At 42.6% G+C, this 16,485-nt stretch overlaps 1 protein-coding gene across 1 annotated transcript in view; it reads right to left on the bottom strand.

Annotated features, from left to right (window-relative positions):
• Window positions 1-1,498: 1,498 nt before the first annotated feature.
• SCN1B (sodium voltage-gated channel beta subunit 1) overlaps window positions 1,499-16,485 on the bottom strand; it is a 59,928-nt gene continuing 44,941 nt past the window's right edge. The window contains exons 4-7 of the mRNA XM_063436797.1: window positions 12,674-12,911; window positions 11,678-11,819; window positions 6,495-6,591; window positions 1,499-4,113 (exon numbers count right to left, since the gene is read on the bottom strand). Coding sequence (XP_063292867.1) covers window positions 6,525-6,591; window positions 11,678-11,819; window positions 12,674-12,911 — 447 coding nt within the window. The 3' untranslated portion in view covers window positions 1,499-4,113; window positions 6,495-6,524. The remainder of the gene's footprint in view (window positions 4,114-6,494; window positions 6,592-11,677; window positions 11,820-12,673; window positions 12,912-16,485) is intronic.

The raw sequence follows: 16,485 nt of genomic DNA, 5'->3' as shown, positions 1-16,485 counted from the left end.
TATTTGTTTCGGTCAGTATTCCGACTGTACTATTAGTGGGGGTTGTACTGCTGTCCACTCTCCCCAAATACCCATTGATACCCTTCTCCTATTAATGGTTTTAAAACCCCTAAAACTATAGGAAGCGTATTCAGCATACTCTCTGGGGACACTTATATACCCTTACTAAACGGCACTTGTATGTGCAGGTATACTTCACCTTTTTCTAAATTACTTGAGTCCATGAAACCAGCAGCTGCATTTAGCGTCCGTGTATTTACACTATCACCTTTAGAACATTTCCAGATCACCATTGATACTCTGTTGCAGACTAGTTTCTAGCAACATTACACATCACTTATTTATCTGGATTTAAACAAACATCTAGGTGGCTATTGTACTGTGGGTCTTTGCATAATAATAGGTGGTCCGATTTTATCCTCACTATCACTGCATATACACTCTTTATTTTATTTTGTTTAATTTGTTCCCCACTAGGGACTAATGAAGATTTAATTTTAATTACAGTTCTACCTATGCTCTATAACTGGCAAACTATTGCCTGATACTGGCGGAGCAGCTTTCACCAGGGTATCCGCACTGATATTGGGAGCGCTGTTTAGTTAACCCATCTCAGTCTCTATTTTCTCTATTATTATTCTGGGTCATGCCCCAGTGCCCTTTAACCAATCCAACTCCAATGAAGGATCTTTTCTCTTTTACTGCTGTTGTATATTTTCTATTTACAGGATAAGTTGTTTTCTAGGCAGTCAGCAAATTAGAGCAGCTTTAAGGGTTACCCCCCTTTTTTGTGCATTTTACCTTGTGTTATTTAAAATTATGCTCTAGGTTGACTTTTTTAGTTTTTTTCCCATATAATATTTTAGATTAGTGCTCTTTAAATATTCCGGATCCTACACTTTGTAAATGGTTCTCTTGTGACACCGAATGCACCAGGTTAGTTGGTTAAGATTTGGTTGGGCTGAGCAAATTCTAACCAGAATTGGCTTCTAGTAAATATGAGAATTCCCATTGCGATCAGAATTCATCCATTTTCACAGAATTGAGTTTTTCTGGTATTTAGTGAATAACCCTAAGGACCATCCCTACTACCAGGTAAACCCTCCATGAGTTTATTGTTATCCTGTTTTGGAGTTACACAATTTGAGCACAAACAGCTACTAGATGCATACTTGCAAAAACAGAATATTCAAGGATATAATCTTTCAATGTAGGGTAATAACTGCTTGATCCAAGGATAAATCTGACTGCCATTCTGGGGTCAAGAAGGAATTTTTTTCCTAGCTTGTTGCAAAATTGGAAGCGCTTCAAACTGTTTTTTTTTTTTTTGTTTGTTTGTTTTTTATGCCTTCTTTTGGATAAACAGCAAAAGCATATGTGAGGAAGGCTGAACTTGATGGACGCAAGTCTCTTTTCAGCCTATGTAACTATGTAACTATGTAACTATGTAACTGAAATCCGGGTTTGGTTTCATAAAATAAAACATATTCACAAATAATAGTGATTTAATATCTTTATTGTTTTCCAATCAAATAGAACCGCAAACCAATTTCAGCCCATTCCAAAAAATTAGATAGATTTTGTTGTTGCAAATATTAAATGAAAAACAACATAGACCAGGAGCAAAAGGGAAAAGGAAATTTTACAGCAAGGCGTAGCACATAGGGGTTTGCGGGTGAAAACAGACAGACAGACAGACAGATATATTTAACACCTTCGTTCCCAGGCTGAAACCTGAACAAGCGCTGACTGGGTCAGGAAGGGTTAAAAAGCAGGCACAATATAGGACAGTAGAAGCTTGCTATGCAAGGCTGCAGCCATTGTTGGTACAAGAAATTCCAGCATGCATTGTACTTACTTAATTTCGGCTACGCGGTAGCCCTACTAAACAATATGCTACTGAGAAAGTTTTATTCCGACCATGACACCTTCCCTATGGGACTCACAGCTCGGAGGCACTTAAAGGAATATTAATCAATTTTTCTCAAAGGGTTTTAATTACTGCACAATTCGCTGCTTCCCACACCTCTGAAAATAATTCACAGATAAATAATTCAGTTTGTAGAATTGTGTTTCTGAAAGCAGTGTTGGAGTTTTGTCATAGCTATCAGGACCACGTGGTGCGCACAATGAACACTGAGCCCACCAGCTACAAAGTGTCTCCGCAATGTCAAAGAGCCGGCTTTAATAACGGGATTTCCTCCAGAGATCAGAGAAGCTGCGTTTTGTTCAGAAGACAAGATATAAATTCCTTTGTGTCTTTTCATTGTTAGAATATGTATATTCCTTTAATATTGAGTAGGGGGAGACATGGCTCGTCGGTGCTTTATCCCCACCGCCTGTAAAAAAGACAAGCTGTGTGAGGAGACGGCTGAATATTAGTGCCATGATGGCTATCCACAGTGATGGTGAATCTTCACCTAAGGGATTGTCGAACATTTCTCTCGGAATAAAAACACTGAAGAATGCTACAGCAGGACTTTTCAATCCAGGCAACAACCATCGGTCCAGAATTTAGGTGATATCGATGACTCTCGGGATGTTGGTGTCCATAGGGACGAAATGTCCAAGACAGCTTCCTGCTCCTTAATGGTTTGCCTTTCGATATGTTGTATCTGTTCTACATCCTGCTGATACTTATCCTCCACCGTCCCTGTATGGCATCCTCGTATACAGGCCTATCGAGCATCTCATCGTGAATTGATCTTTTCTGAGGATCATCGGTCTCTTTATTTCAATGAAACCATAAGTCTGGGTGATGTTCTGCAAAGATCACCTAGACAACCGGTCAAGTCTGATAGGGAAGGCGTCCGGGCCAAAACTTCCTCATCCGATCATACATAATATAATCTAATTTATCTTTGTTTTATTCTGTATTAAAAAATAAATAACATGCTTTGTTAAAAAGTCTTTAAACCCCTTCACCCACAAGTTTCACAGACCGAGTGCAGTTCAGGAGTTGGGTCAACAAAACAGAACACCATCCTAGGGGCAATGAGAAGCCTTTCCCTGCAGTGCCTTATTGCCGCCATAGGTCATATTGTTAAAGCTTAAGAAATCTGGGTTGTTGTTTGTTTAACTGATTGAATTCCAGGGCAGTCTGCTACATGTTGCTCAGCAATATTACGCAGACATCCCGGGCAGAATAAATAGAGTCAGATATTTGTGCAGTGTTTAGAGAACGTGAAGATCGTGCCGTACATTTTAGATTACCAGAAATTTAATAACATCTACAAAAGAACCAAGTGAGCATCAAAAGCTGTCCACTTATTTTCACATTTGTTAATCTTTATTTTTAAAGAATATTTTCCTATATAAACCCATCTCCTTATCCTACTTGTCCCAAAATTCAATATTTGGTGCATAGAGTACTCATCAAAACACAAGGCAGTAGCCACCACGAGTTCATTTTTCTAGTGGCTGCCCATTGTGTGTGTTTTTAGGTTCACATAGGGGGAATCTCCAGCCGGGAGGAGCATTCTAAATGAAAATAATAAAAATTAAATATTGAATACAGACATTTTGTTTAAAGAAATATCACCACATTATAGACAGTTTCATTGCTCTAATGATTCTTGTAAAGTCAGTATTAGCCCTCAGGTAAAGTGCCGGCCATTATTTCACAATTTCTGAAACTTAATCAGAGCAAACTAATTAGCAATTACTAAATGTGAAAATAGGTGTACGTGATACGCAGTTACCCCTCAATTCATATCCCATCTCCAGCGAAAGACAATTATAAAAGGTAATTAAATCATGCTAAAATAAAACAGAAATGTGTAATTATAAAATTGTTCCACTTTTTCTGGAAGCCTCTTTGATATTGGCATTTTTCCCCTACATTGCCGGAATGGGGAAACAAAACGATTAGTTTAAAGAAGGATTTTTCGATCCGATTGATAATATTCGCACAAGGAAGTCGGCAATGGGGATCAGAAGCAGCAAGTTTGATGACAATGTAAAAAAAAACTGAAAATGACATCTTTCGCGGGATTCCTATGGATGAAAGGGTTTGGCCATAGGAATCGGTTCGATTTGTGACCCATTACAGTTTTCGATACACCCAGCAGTGGCAATATCGCGAGGCTACCTTCTTCTTCCTCGCTCGTCTGACTGTTAAATAAGATACAAAAAGAGTAATGTTATCTTTTAAACTGCACACATACACACAGAGAAGGTTACTCAGCATCTAGTGCACTGTGACATTATGTTTTCACTGAAAAGAGAACTGAGTTGAACCAGTCGGTAGTAAATATCTCATCCAGAAATTCTCGGACCCAGCTATTTTACATCTCGGCTGCTTAGTGACAATTCCTTTGTAGAATATTGCATAATCTATTCACATTAGATAGGGTGTCTGGATTGAGAAAAGTAAGAGATGGTATAAGTCACAAGACTTTCTTTGTCTGAGAATTCTGGAATGTGGTTCTAAATCAATAGGGATCATATGAATGTTCTTAATCGATTGGTGTAAAAACACAAAGAAAGGCTTCGTCACATACATCCTTTTTTAACTGGTGTGTTGGGGGTAGGTGTGGATCTTCTCTGATTTTACAGGGACACAGCTTATTACAGAGAAAATGCAGTGTTTACATTACAGCCTAGGGATACCTCCACTGACCACTCCTCCGATGGCTGCTAGAGGTGCTTCCTGGGGCAGTGCTGCACAGTGTGACTGACATTCAGTGTCTCCACCCTCTGCATGCAGACACTGAACTTTCCTCATAGAGATATATTGATTCAATGTATCTCTATGAGGAGATGCTGATTGGCCAGGCTTGTGCTGGCTCTGCCCCTGATCTGCCTCTGCCAGTCTCAGCCAATCCTATGGGGAAGCATTGTGTTTGGCTCAGGCAACCACTTCTGATGATGTCAGCAAACAGCAGGCAGGTCAGAGGCAGAGCCAGAAGTTGCAGACATGATTATAAGTAAGATTTTACTATATTTAGGGAGGCAAGAGGGGCCCGGGGGTGGGGGGGGGGCTAGATGGTGGTTTTAACACGATAGGATCAGGAATATATTTTTGTGGTCGTGACCCTATAGTGCTCCTTTAAGGACAAATACTCTATCCTTCTCTTCCTGAGTCCAGCAATAACCATCTGCTGTTGAACACCCATTATCCTGTAAAATCCTCTGTTTTGGTTTGTTTATTTTTATTAGTAATTGTAAGCAGAATAAATCTACAGATAATGTAAGTCTGATGCTTATTAATGTTTCAAACTGACACACAGAAGAATTATAATATAAATGTATCTTAACATTACTACAGGCCACCCAACAAGAAGAAAGAAGGGCAATTTATATTTTTAAAAAGTGCACTTTGCCTACATCAGTTCAACACAATTCACCTTTTTCCTGTTCATATACTGGTTAAAGTGAAAAAAAACTCAGGCACTCACTGTGATAACTTCCGGGCAGATTTATTGCAACGTTTCGACCTGTAACCAAGCTTGATAAAGACCTGGTTACAAGTCGAAACGTTGCAATAAATCTGCCAGGAAGTGATCACAGTGAGTGCCTGAGGTTTTTTTTCCTTGGGGTTTGCTGACACATACAGAAGCACCCTGTGTTAAAAACTTGTGACTGAGTGCAACCCTCCCTTTTTTCTACTACATATACTGGTTAAAGACTTCCCAGACAAACAACAAAACTAAATAGCAAATCAAAATCACAAAGATTTATATTCAAATTATTTAAATTATAAGCAAAAGGCCTGAAAGTTTTGTGAGGTAAATCATTTCATTGAATATAGCTAAACTCACACTGTGATTAATGGTTTTCTTTAAATTAGTTTATACCATTTATCCATCCTCATGAAAATGATCTTAATGTGATCAGGCCTCTTATAACCCCCACAACCAATGGGATACCCGATTCAGAGGTCTCATATCCCATATTGCACGGCTGCCACACAAGTCGTCTAGCTATAAGCCAGTATAATGGGATTTGCAGGTACTACCCGGACTGAGGCACTACAATAATGGCAGTCTGATGGCTGTGGCATGATGGCACCGGCTGTCCGGGGCTGCTACCTTCATTATAGCTGACCTACCATCACTAAGAGTTAAAACGTTATACAATGTGTCTGTATTCTAGCATGGCACACCATGTATGCATTAACTGCATTTCCCATGGTGCTCAAATAATTCTCAAGGTTGACGATTACTATTCTAGATTCATGGGGTCTATAAAAACAAGATATTCTTCCCGTATATCCCTGCAGACCTTCCAGAATACACACAATGCGGGTTACTACTCATTAAATGTGGTCTTTTTAACCCTTCGCATTGCACTCACATTCTAAATCTCCCACCCAAAGGAAGGATATTTACAAACCAACGCCCATCCCATCCCAATATCCCACTAGAATTGTTTACTTTGTGTGTTTTTAAAAACAGTTGTAAACTTTTCTAGCTTATTTTAAATATTATTCATGGTAAAACACATTGCAATATTGTGAAATATTTGACTGGTCCGTATAGTAAGACACGTACCTGCTACCCTGAGTCACTCTCTGCCACAATCTATACTTGTGGTTGCTCTCCCAAGCAATTGTCTTTACTGTCCGATGTTATTGCTAAGTAGTCTGAGCTGTAAGGGAAACAAATAATGGTGGATATGGTCACTCCGAGCATCAAACCTAGTAACGTGTATCTAACCAAAACACCAAATCTCTGCTCACGGAATGGGGTGTCCTGTAGGAGATTGCACGGACAGGACAAGAAATAATACATATTGATTTAAGGGAATTAATTGTAGTTATAATATATTATATCATGATGTGATAATTTATACTTGTAATTGAACTGCACTTGTGTGAAAATAACCCGATTATAGCAGTTATAAGGATGTTTAGTCTTTTAAAGCTGATGTTTCATATCAACATTTGATTCCTCTCCTGCAACTGTCATCAAAACAAAACACTAAGCCCTCAATGAATACTATCCTAGCAACATGCTTTTCTACCCTATCCTTACCTTTTGTGTCACTTTACCCCACTCCCTCTAACATGTAAACTCACTGAGCAGGGCCTCAATCCCTCTGTTACTGTGTCACTATACCCCACTCCCTCTAACATGTAAGCTCACTGAACAGGGCCCTCAATCCCTCTGTTACTGTGTCACTATACCCCACTCCCTCTAACATGTAAGCTCACTGAGCACGGCCCTCAATCCCTCTGTTACTGTGTGACTGTACCCCACTCCCTCTAACATGTAAACTCACTGAGCAGGCCCTCAAACCCTCTGTTACTGTGTCACTATACCCCACTCCCTCTAACATGTAAACTCACTGAGCAGGCCCCTCAATCCCTCTGTTACTGTGTCACTATACCCCACTCCCTCTAACATGTAAACTCACTGAGCAGGCCCTCAATCCCTCTGTTACTGTCACTATACCCCACTCCCTCTAACATGTAAGCTCAATCCCTTCGTTACTGTGTCACTATACCCCACTCCCTCTAACATGTAAACTCACTGAGCAGGGCCCCCAATCCCTCTGTTACTGTGTCACTATACCCCACTCCCTCTAACATGTAAACTCACTGAGCAGGCCCCCAATCCCTCTGTTACTGTGTCACTATACCCCACTCCCTTTAACATGTAAACTCACTAAGCAGGGCCTCAATCCCTCTGTTACTGTGTCACTATATCCCACTCCCTCTAACATGTAAGCTCACTGAGCAGGGCCCTCAATCCCTCTGTTACTGTGTCACTATAACCCACTCCCTCTAACATGTAAACTCACTGAGCATGGCCCTCAATCCCTCTGTTACTGTGTCACTATACCCCACTCCCTCTAACATGTAAACTCACTGAGCAGGCCCTCAATCCCTCTGTTACTGTGTCACTATACCCCACTTCCTCTAACATGTAAGCTCACTGAGCAGGGCCCTCAATCCCTCTGTTACTGTGTCACTATACTCCACTCCCTCTAACATGTAAACTCACTGAGCAGGGCCCTCAATCCCTCTGTTACTGTGTCACTATACCCCACTCCCTCTAACATGTAAACTCACTGAGCTGGGCCCTCAATCCCTCTGTTACTGTGTGACTGTACCCCACTCCCTCTAACATGTAAACTCACTGAGCTGGGCCCTCAATCCATCTGTTACTGTGTCACTATACCCCACTCCCTCTAACATGTAAACTCACTGAGCAGGCCCTCAATCCCTCTGTTACTGTGTCACTATACCCCACTCCCTCTAACATGTAAACTCACTGAGCAGGCCCTCAATCCCTCTGTTACTGTGTCACTATACCCCACTCCCTCTAACATGTAAACTCACTGAGCAGGGCCTCAATCCCTCTGTTACTGTGTCACTATACCCCACTCCCTCTAACATGTAAGCTCACTGAGCACGGCCCTCAATCCCTCTGTTACTGTGTGACTGTACCCCACTCCCTCTAACATGTAAACTCACTGAGCAGGCCCTCAAACCCTCTGTTACTGTGTCACTATACCCCACTCCCTCTAACATGTAAACTCACTGAGCAGGCCCCTCAATCCCTCTGTTACTGTGTCACTATACCCCACTCCCTCTAACATGTAAACTCACTGAGCAGGCCCTCAATCCCTCTGTTACTGTCACTATACCCCACTCCCTCTAACATGTAAGCTCAATCCCTTCGTTACTGTGTCACTATACCCCACTCCCTCTAACATGTAAACTCACTGAGCAGGGCCCCCAATCCCTCTGTTACTGTGTCACTATACCCCACTCCCTCTAACATGTAAACTCACTGAGCAGGCCCCTCAATCCCTCTGTTACTGTGTCACTATACCCCACTCCCTCTAACATGTAAACTCACTGAGCAGGCCCTCAATCCCTCTGTTACTGTGTCACTATACCCCACTCCCTCTAACATGTAAACTCAATGAGCAGGCCCCCAATCCCTCTGTTACTGTGTCACTATACCCCACTCCCTCTAACATGTAAACTCACTGAGCAGGGCCTCAATCCCTCTGTTACTGTGTCACTATACCCCACTCCCTCTAACATGTAAGCTCACTGAGCAGGCCCTCAATCCCTCTGTTACTGTGTCACTATACCCCACTCCCTCTAACATGTAAACTCACTGAGCAGGCCCTCAATCCCTCTGTTACTGTCACTATACCCCACTCCCTCTAACATGTAAGCTCACTGAGCAGGGCCCTCAATCCCTCTGTTACTGTCACTATACCCCACTCCCTCTAACATGTAAACTCACTGAGCAGGCCCTCAATCCCTCTGTTACTGTGTCACTATACCCCACTCCCTCTAACATGTAAGCTCACTGAGCAGGGCCCTCAATCCCTCTGTTACTGTGTCACTATACCCCACTCCCTCTAACATGTAAGCTCACTGAGCAGGCCCTCAATCCCTCTGTTACTGTGTCACTATACCCCACTCCCTCTAACATGTAAACTCACTGAGCAGGGCCTCAATCCCTCTGTTAATGTGTCACTATACTCCACTCCCTCTAACATGTAAACTCACTGAGCAGGCCCTCAATCCCTCTAGTACTGTGTCACTATACCCCACTCCCTCTAACATGTAAACTCACTGAGCAGGCCCTCAATCCCTCTAGTACTGTGTCACTATACCCCACTCCCTCTAACATGTAAACTCACTGAGCAGGGCCCTCAATCCCTCTGTTACTGTGTCACTATACCCCACTCCCTCTAACATGTAAGCTCACTGAGCAGGCCCTCAATCCCTCTGTTACTGTGTCACTATACCCCACTCCCTCTAACATGTAAACTCACTGAGCAGGGCCTCAATCCCTCTGTTAATGTGTCACTATACTCCACTCCCTCTAACATGTAAACTCACTGAGCAGGCCCTCAATCCCTCTAGTACTGTGTCACTATACCCCACTCCCTCTAACATGTAAACTCACTGAGCAGGGCCCTCAATCCCTCTGTTACTGTGTCACTATACCCCACTCCCTCTAACATGTAAACTCGCTAAGCATGGCCCCAGTCCCTCTGTTACTGTGTCATTATACCCCACTCCCTCTAACATGTAAGCTCACTGAGCAGGCCCTCAATCCCTCTGTTACTGTGTCACTATACCCCACTCCCTCTAACATGTAAACTCACTGAGCAGGGCCCTCAATCCCTCTGTTACTGTCACTATACCCCACCCCCTCTAATATGTAAGCTCACTGAGCAGGCCCTCAATCCCTCTGTTACTGTGTCACTATACCCCACTCCCTCTAGCATGTAAACTCACTGAGCAGGGCCCTCAATCCCTCTGTTACTGTCACTATACCCCACTCCCTCTAACATGTAAACTCACTGAGCAGGGCCCTCAATCCCTCTGTTACTGTCACTATACCCCACCCCCTCTAACATGTAAGCTCACTGAGCAGGGCCCTCAAATCCTCTGTTACTGTGTCACTATACCCCATTCCCTATAGCATGTAAACTCACTGAGCAGGGCCCTCAATCCCTCTGTTACTGTGTCACTATACTCCACTCCCTCTAACATGTAAACTCACTGAGCAGGACCCTCAATCCCTCTGTTACTGTGTCACTATACCCCACTCCCTCTAACATGTAAACTCACTGAGCAGGCCCTCAATCCCTCTGTTACTGTGTCACTATACCCCATTCCCTATAGCATGTAAGCTCATTGAGCATGGCCATCAATCCCTCTGTTCCTTTGTGTCCAACTCGTCTGATTACAATTACATTTCTGTAAGTCTACCCATTGTACAGCGCTATGGCATCTGTTGGCGCTTTATAAATAATAATAATAAACTTATGCATTTGGTTTTGGCGCAATTGCAATTTCTCGGAATTCATCCAAATAAAGTAACTCCAAAGCGCTATACAGATATCTAACCAAACAAACGTATGGTTTAATGGATCATGTTAGTGTGCGCTGTGATTTACAGTTCCATCGATGGTGTAAATAAAAGTTAATTGATTGCATGGGCTCAGTCACTAAATGTGGATTTTATTTACAGATCAAGTAATAAGTGGGCAATAAAGGGAAAAACAAGAAAATCTGAAGAAAAAAAATATATAGATTTCAATAATTATTTATATTTTAAAGTCAATAAATATAATAATTACATAAATATAGATTTTTTTCTTCTCTATATGTTATTGTTTTTCACTGTATCTTTGAACCAAATGGTATCAATGTACGGTAATACATATACATGATATCGGAATCTGTTGGCGCTATATAAATGGCAATAATAATAATAATAATAATAATAATAATATATTGTGTATATGGTTTGCAGTGCACTGATTCCTCCATTTTTGCACCTTTTGTGTATGACTGAATAATTTTCCTGAATATTTTCAATAGTTGATATTCGGATGAGACGAACTGGGCGCCTATTGGACCACCGGAACTGCATTTTATTTTCAAAGTGATTGGTCCAAAGCGAATGTTTTAGCTGTTGACAGGTCCAGTGTATAATAAAATTAAGTTAAATCAGAGGTGGAATTATGAGGGTTAACGTGATTAGAAATATGGTGAAGTATGGGGTAGTGAAAATGCCAGAATTCCTGGCTACAGCAAGCAGTCACTCACTCACTTTATGTTACTTGGACTCATTTCTGTATTTAAGTTTTCAAGCAATCTAAGAAGCACCTCCAATTATTTTTCACTTATTGACGACTAATTTTCTCTCTGTCTCTCTCTTTTAAAAAAGATATCTTTATTCATACTCACGCATTTTCTGGAACGGCTTCTTCACCAGCCGCGGCAATCTTCCTATAACAATAAATCATTTCTGCTACCAGCCAGATGGTCAGAACGACGATCAGAACATACATCATGATCTCCGACACAATGGATGCAATATCTCTGTTTGCTGGTTGAGGGAAAGGAAAATGAACATCTTACTGGATGAGTTGAATGCAGCAGATGTATTTGCCAGAAGACCGTAGTGCAGACTTATTACAGGCTAATTTAAATGGATAACCAAAGCAGCAAAACAGCTTTAGTTTAATGAAGCAGTTTTAGTGTACAGATCATGCCCCTGCAGTCTCACTGCTCAATTCTCTGCCATTTAGGAGTTAAATCACTTTGTTTTTGTTTATGCAGCCCTAGCCACACCTCCCCTGGCTATGATTGACACAGCCTGTATTGAAAAATTGTTTAATTTTTATTCAGATCTTAAAGCAGTGTGTTTACTTTAGACGTTTGTTAATTGAACTGTAATTAGACACATGAAGCAGCTGCATGCTCTTGCAGGCTGTTCACATGGCAGGAGTTAAGACATTCTAATCAAACAAAATTTGAAATAAAGTATGTTTAAACCTTAGATGACTCTTTAGAGGACGTGTTTAGGAAAGCTGTGTAGGTCACATGCAGGGAGGTGTGGCTAAGGCTGCAGACACAAAGTGATTTAACTCCTAAATGGCAGAGAATTGAGCAGTGAGACTGCAGGGGCGTGATCTATACACCAACACTACTTCATTAAGATAAAGTTATTTTAGTGCTTAAAATATTCCTTTAAAACTTTGTAGTTTCTGACAAAGACTGTTTGCAGGAATGCTATAGAACATTCTCCCCATAAAGTGTTCTGTTACCCATAAAGTGACAAATACAAACTGAAAGGTATATAGAATAATCCATTCTGGATTGGCCATTCAGGATTATATATATATATATTGTCTTCACCAACGCAGATATCTCTTTACACTTTAAATGTCACCACCTCACCTTTGGCCACCACTGTCACGTTGATAAATTTGGTGACGTTGGTATTGTATTCATGGCTGTTGAATGTGAGTGTTCGGTTTACTTTACAAATGTAGTCCCCGTGATGACTGTAAGAGACGTTGGTTATAATGACTGACATATCTTGTATATCTTCTGTATTCTTGCTTCCATTCCAAACCAGACGGCCCTTAAAACGTTCATCAAGGACATCGTCTTGCGGATAGTTATATATATAAATCTGGCAAAAAAGGAGAAAACATCGAGGATTGAATTTACCAAAGAGGAAAAGATTATTTTTATTTATTTCGGTTTGTTCATTATCCATAAAAGAACACTCCGTGCACCATAAGAGTTAGCGCGTTCTGCAGTGGGCATGGTGTTGGAGTGTTCATTTCAAGGTAATATCGTTACTCTGTATTTTTGGTATTTTTTTAAAAAGAAACTTTGATATAATAAATAGTATTGGATATTTTAATAATTTGAATAGCTTATTGAAAAATACTTTATTAAGGCCATTGTGTCATGTCTCTTCCTCTCTGTCTGCTCTCTCTATGCTGACTGACAGGTGTAAAGGGCGGAGCTTATAACAATGATTGACAGGCAGCTAAGATGGAGGCGGCTCTCTCTATGCTGACTGACAGGTGTAAAGGGCGGAGCTTATAACAATGATTGACAGGGAGCTAAGATGGAGGTGGCTCTCTCTATACTGACTGCCAGGTGTAAAGGGCGGAGCTTATAACAATGATTGACAGGGAGCTAAGATGGAGGTGGCTCTCTCTATACTGACTGCCAGGTGTAAAGGGCGGAGCTTATAACAATGATTGACAGGGAGCTAAGATGGAGGTTGCTCTCTCTATACTGACTGCCAGGTGTAAAGGGCGGAGCTTATAACAATGATTGACAGGGAGCTAAGATGGAGGAGGCTCTCTCTATACTGACTGCCAGGTGTAAAGGGCGGAGCTTATAACAATGATTGACAGGGAGCTAAGATGGAGGTTGCTCTCTCTATACTGACTGCCAGGTGTAAAGGGCGGAGCTTATAACAATGATTGACAGGGAGCTAAGATGGAGGGGGCTCTCTCTATACTGACTGCCAGGTGTAAAGGGCGGAGCTTATAACAATGATTGACAGGGAGCTAAGATAGAGGTGGCTCTCTCTATACTGACTGCCAGGTGTAAAGGGCGGAGCTTATAACAATGATTGACAGGGAGCTAAGATGGAGGTGGCTCTCTCTATACTGACTGCCAGGTGTAAAGGGCGGAGCTTATAACAATGATTAACAGGGAGCTAAGATGGAGGTGGCTCTCTCTATACTGACTGCCAGGTGTAAAGGGCGGAGCTTATAACAATGATTGACAGGGAGCTAAGATGGAGGTGGCTCTCTCTATTCTGACTGCCAGGTGTAAAGGGCGGAGCATATAACAAGGATTGACAGGGAGCTAAGATGGAGGTGGCTCTCTCTATACTGACTGCCAGGTGTAAAGGGCGGAGCTTATAACAATGATTGACAGGGAGCTAAGATGGAGGTGGCTCTCTCTATACTGAATGCCAGGTGTAAAGGGCGGAGCTTATAACAATGATTGCCAGGGAGGTAAGATGGATGTGGCTCTCTCTATGCTGACTGCCAGGTGTAAAGGGCGGAGCTTATAACAATGATTGACAGGGAGCTAAGATGGAGGTGGCTCTCTCTATACTGACTGCCAGGTGTAAAGGGCGGAGCTTATAACAATGATTGACAGGGAGCTAAGATGGAGGTGGCTCTCTCTATACTGACTGCCAGGTGTAAAGGGCGGAGCTTATAACAATGATTGACAGGGAGCTAAGATGGAGGTGGCTCTCTCTATTCTGACTGCCAGGTGTAAAGGGCGGAGCATATAACAAGGATTGACAGGGAGCTAAGATGGAGGTGGCTCTCTCTATGCTGACTGCCAGGTGTAAAGGGCGGAGCTTATAACAATGATTGACAGGGAGCTAAGATGGAGGTGGCTCTCTCTATACTGACTGCCAGGTGTAAAGGGCGGAGCTTATAACAATGATTGACAGGGAGCTAAGATGGAGGTGGCTCTCTCTATACTGACTGCCAGGTGTAAAGGGCGGAGCTTATAACAATGATTGACAGGGAGCTAAGATGGAGGTGGCTCTCTCTATGCTGACTGCCAGGTGTAAAGGGCGGAGCTTATAACAATGATTGACAGGGAGCTAAGATGGAGGTGGTTCTCTCTATGCTGACTGCCAGGTGTAAAGGGCGGAGCTTATAACAATGATTGACAGGGAGCTAAGATGGAGGTGGCGCTCTCTATACTGACTGTCAGGTGTAGTGGGCGGAGCTTATAACAATGATTGACAGGGAGCTAAGATGGAGGTGGCTCTCTCTATACTGACTGCCAGGTGTAATGGGCTGAGCTTATAACAATGATTGACAGGGAGCTAAGATGGAGGTGCTCTCTCTATACTGAGTGCCAGGTGTAAAGGGCGGAGCTTATAACAATGATTGACAGGGAGCTAAGATGGAGGTGGCTCTCACTATAATGACTGCTAGGTGTAATGGGTGGAGCTTATAACATTGATTGACAGGGAGCTAAGATGGAGGTGGCTCTCTCTATACTGACTGCCAGGTGTAAAGGGCGGAGCTTATAACAATGATTGACAGGGAGCTAAGATGGAGGCGGCTCTCTCTATACTGACTGCCAGGTGTAAAGGGCGGAGCTTATAACAATGATTGACAGGGAGCTAAGATGGAGGTGGCTCTCTGTATGCTGACTGACAAGTGTAATGGGCGGAGCTTATAACAATGACTGACAGGGAGCTAAGATGGAGGTGGCTCTCTCTATACTGACTGCCAGGTGTAAAGGGCGGAGCTTATATCAATGACTGACAGGGGGCTAAGTTGGAGGTGGCTCTATCTATACTGACTGCCAGGTGTAATGGGCTGAGCTTATAACAATGACTGGCAGGGAGCTAAGATGGAGGTGGCTCTCTCTATACTGACTGCCAGGTGTAAAGGGCGGAGCTTATAACAATGATTGACAGGGAGCTAAGATGGAGGTGGCTCTCTCTATACTGACTGACAGGTGTAAAGGGCGGAGCTTCTAACAATGATTGACAGGGAGCTAAGATGGAGGTGGCTCTCTCTATACTGACTGCCAGGTGTAAAGGGCGGAGCTTATAACAATGATTGACAGGGAGCTAAGATGGAGATGGCTCTCTCTATACTGACTGCCAGGTGTAAAGGGCGGAGCTTATAACAATGACTGACAGGGAGCTAAGATGGAGGTTGCACTCTCTATACTGACTGCCAGGTGTAAAGGGCGGAGCTTATAACAATGATTGACAGGGAGCTAAGATGGAGGTGGCTCTCTCTATACTGACTGCCAGGTGTAAAGGGCGGAGCTTATAACAATGACTGACAGGGAGCTAAGATGGAGGTGGCTCTCTCTATACTGACTGCCGGGTGTAATGGGCGGAGCTTATAACAATGATTGACAGGGAGCTAAGATGGAGGTGGCTCTCTCTATACTGACTGCCAGGTGTAAAGGGCGGAGCTTATAACAATGATTGACAGGGAGCTAAGATGGAGGTGGCTCACTCTATACTGACTGCCAGGTGTAAAGGGCAGAGCTTATAACAATGATTGACAGGGAGCTAAGATGGAGGTGGCTCTCTCTATACTGACTGCCAGGTGTAATGGGCGGAGCTTATAACAATGATTGACAGGGAGCTAAGATGGAGGCGGCTCTCTCTATACTGACTGCCAGGTGTAAAGGGCGGAGCTTATAACAATGATTGACAGGGAGCTAAGAGGGAGGTGGCT

This window comes from Pelobates fuscus, chromosome 11, assembly GCF_036172605.1.
Source record: "Pelobates fuscus isolate aPelFus1 chromosome 11, aPelFus1.pri, whole genome shotgun sequence".
Classification (NCBI taxonomy): domain Eukaryota; kingdom Metazoa; phylum Chordata; class Amphibia; order Anura; family Pelobatidae; genus Pelobates; species Pelobates fuscus.
The sequence above is the reverse complement of the archived record's forward strand: the minus strand, read 5'-3'. Positions and strand labels throughout refer to the sequence as shown.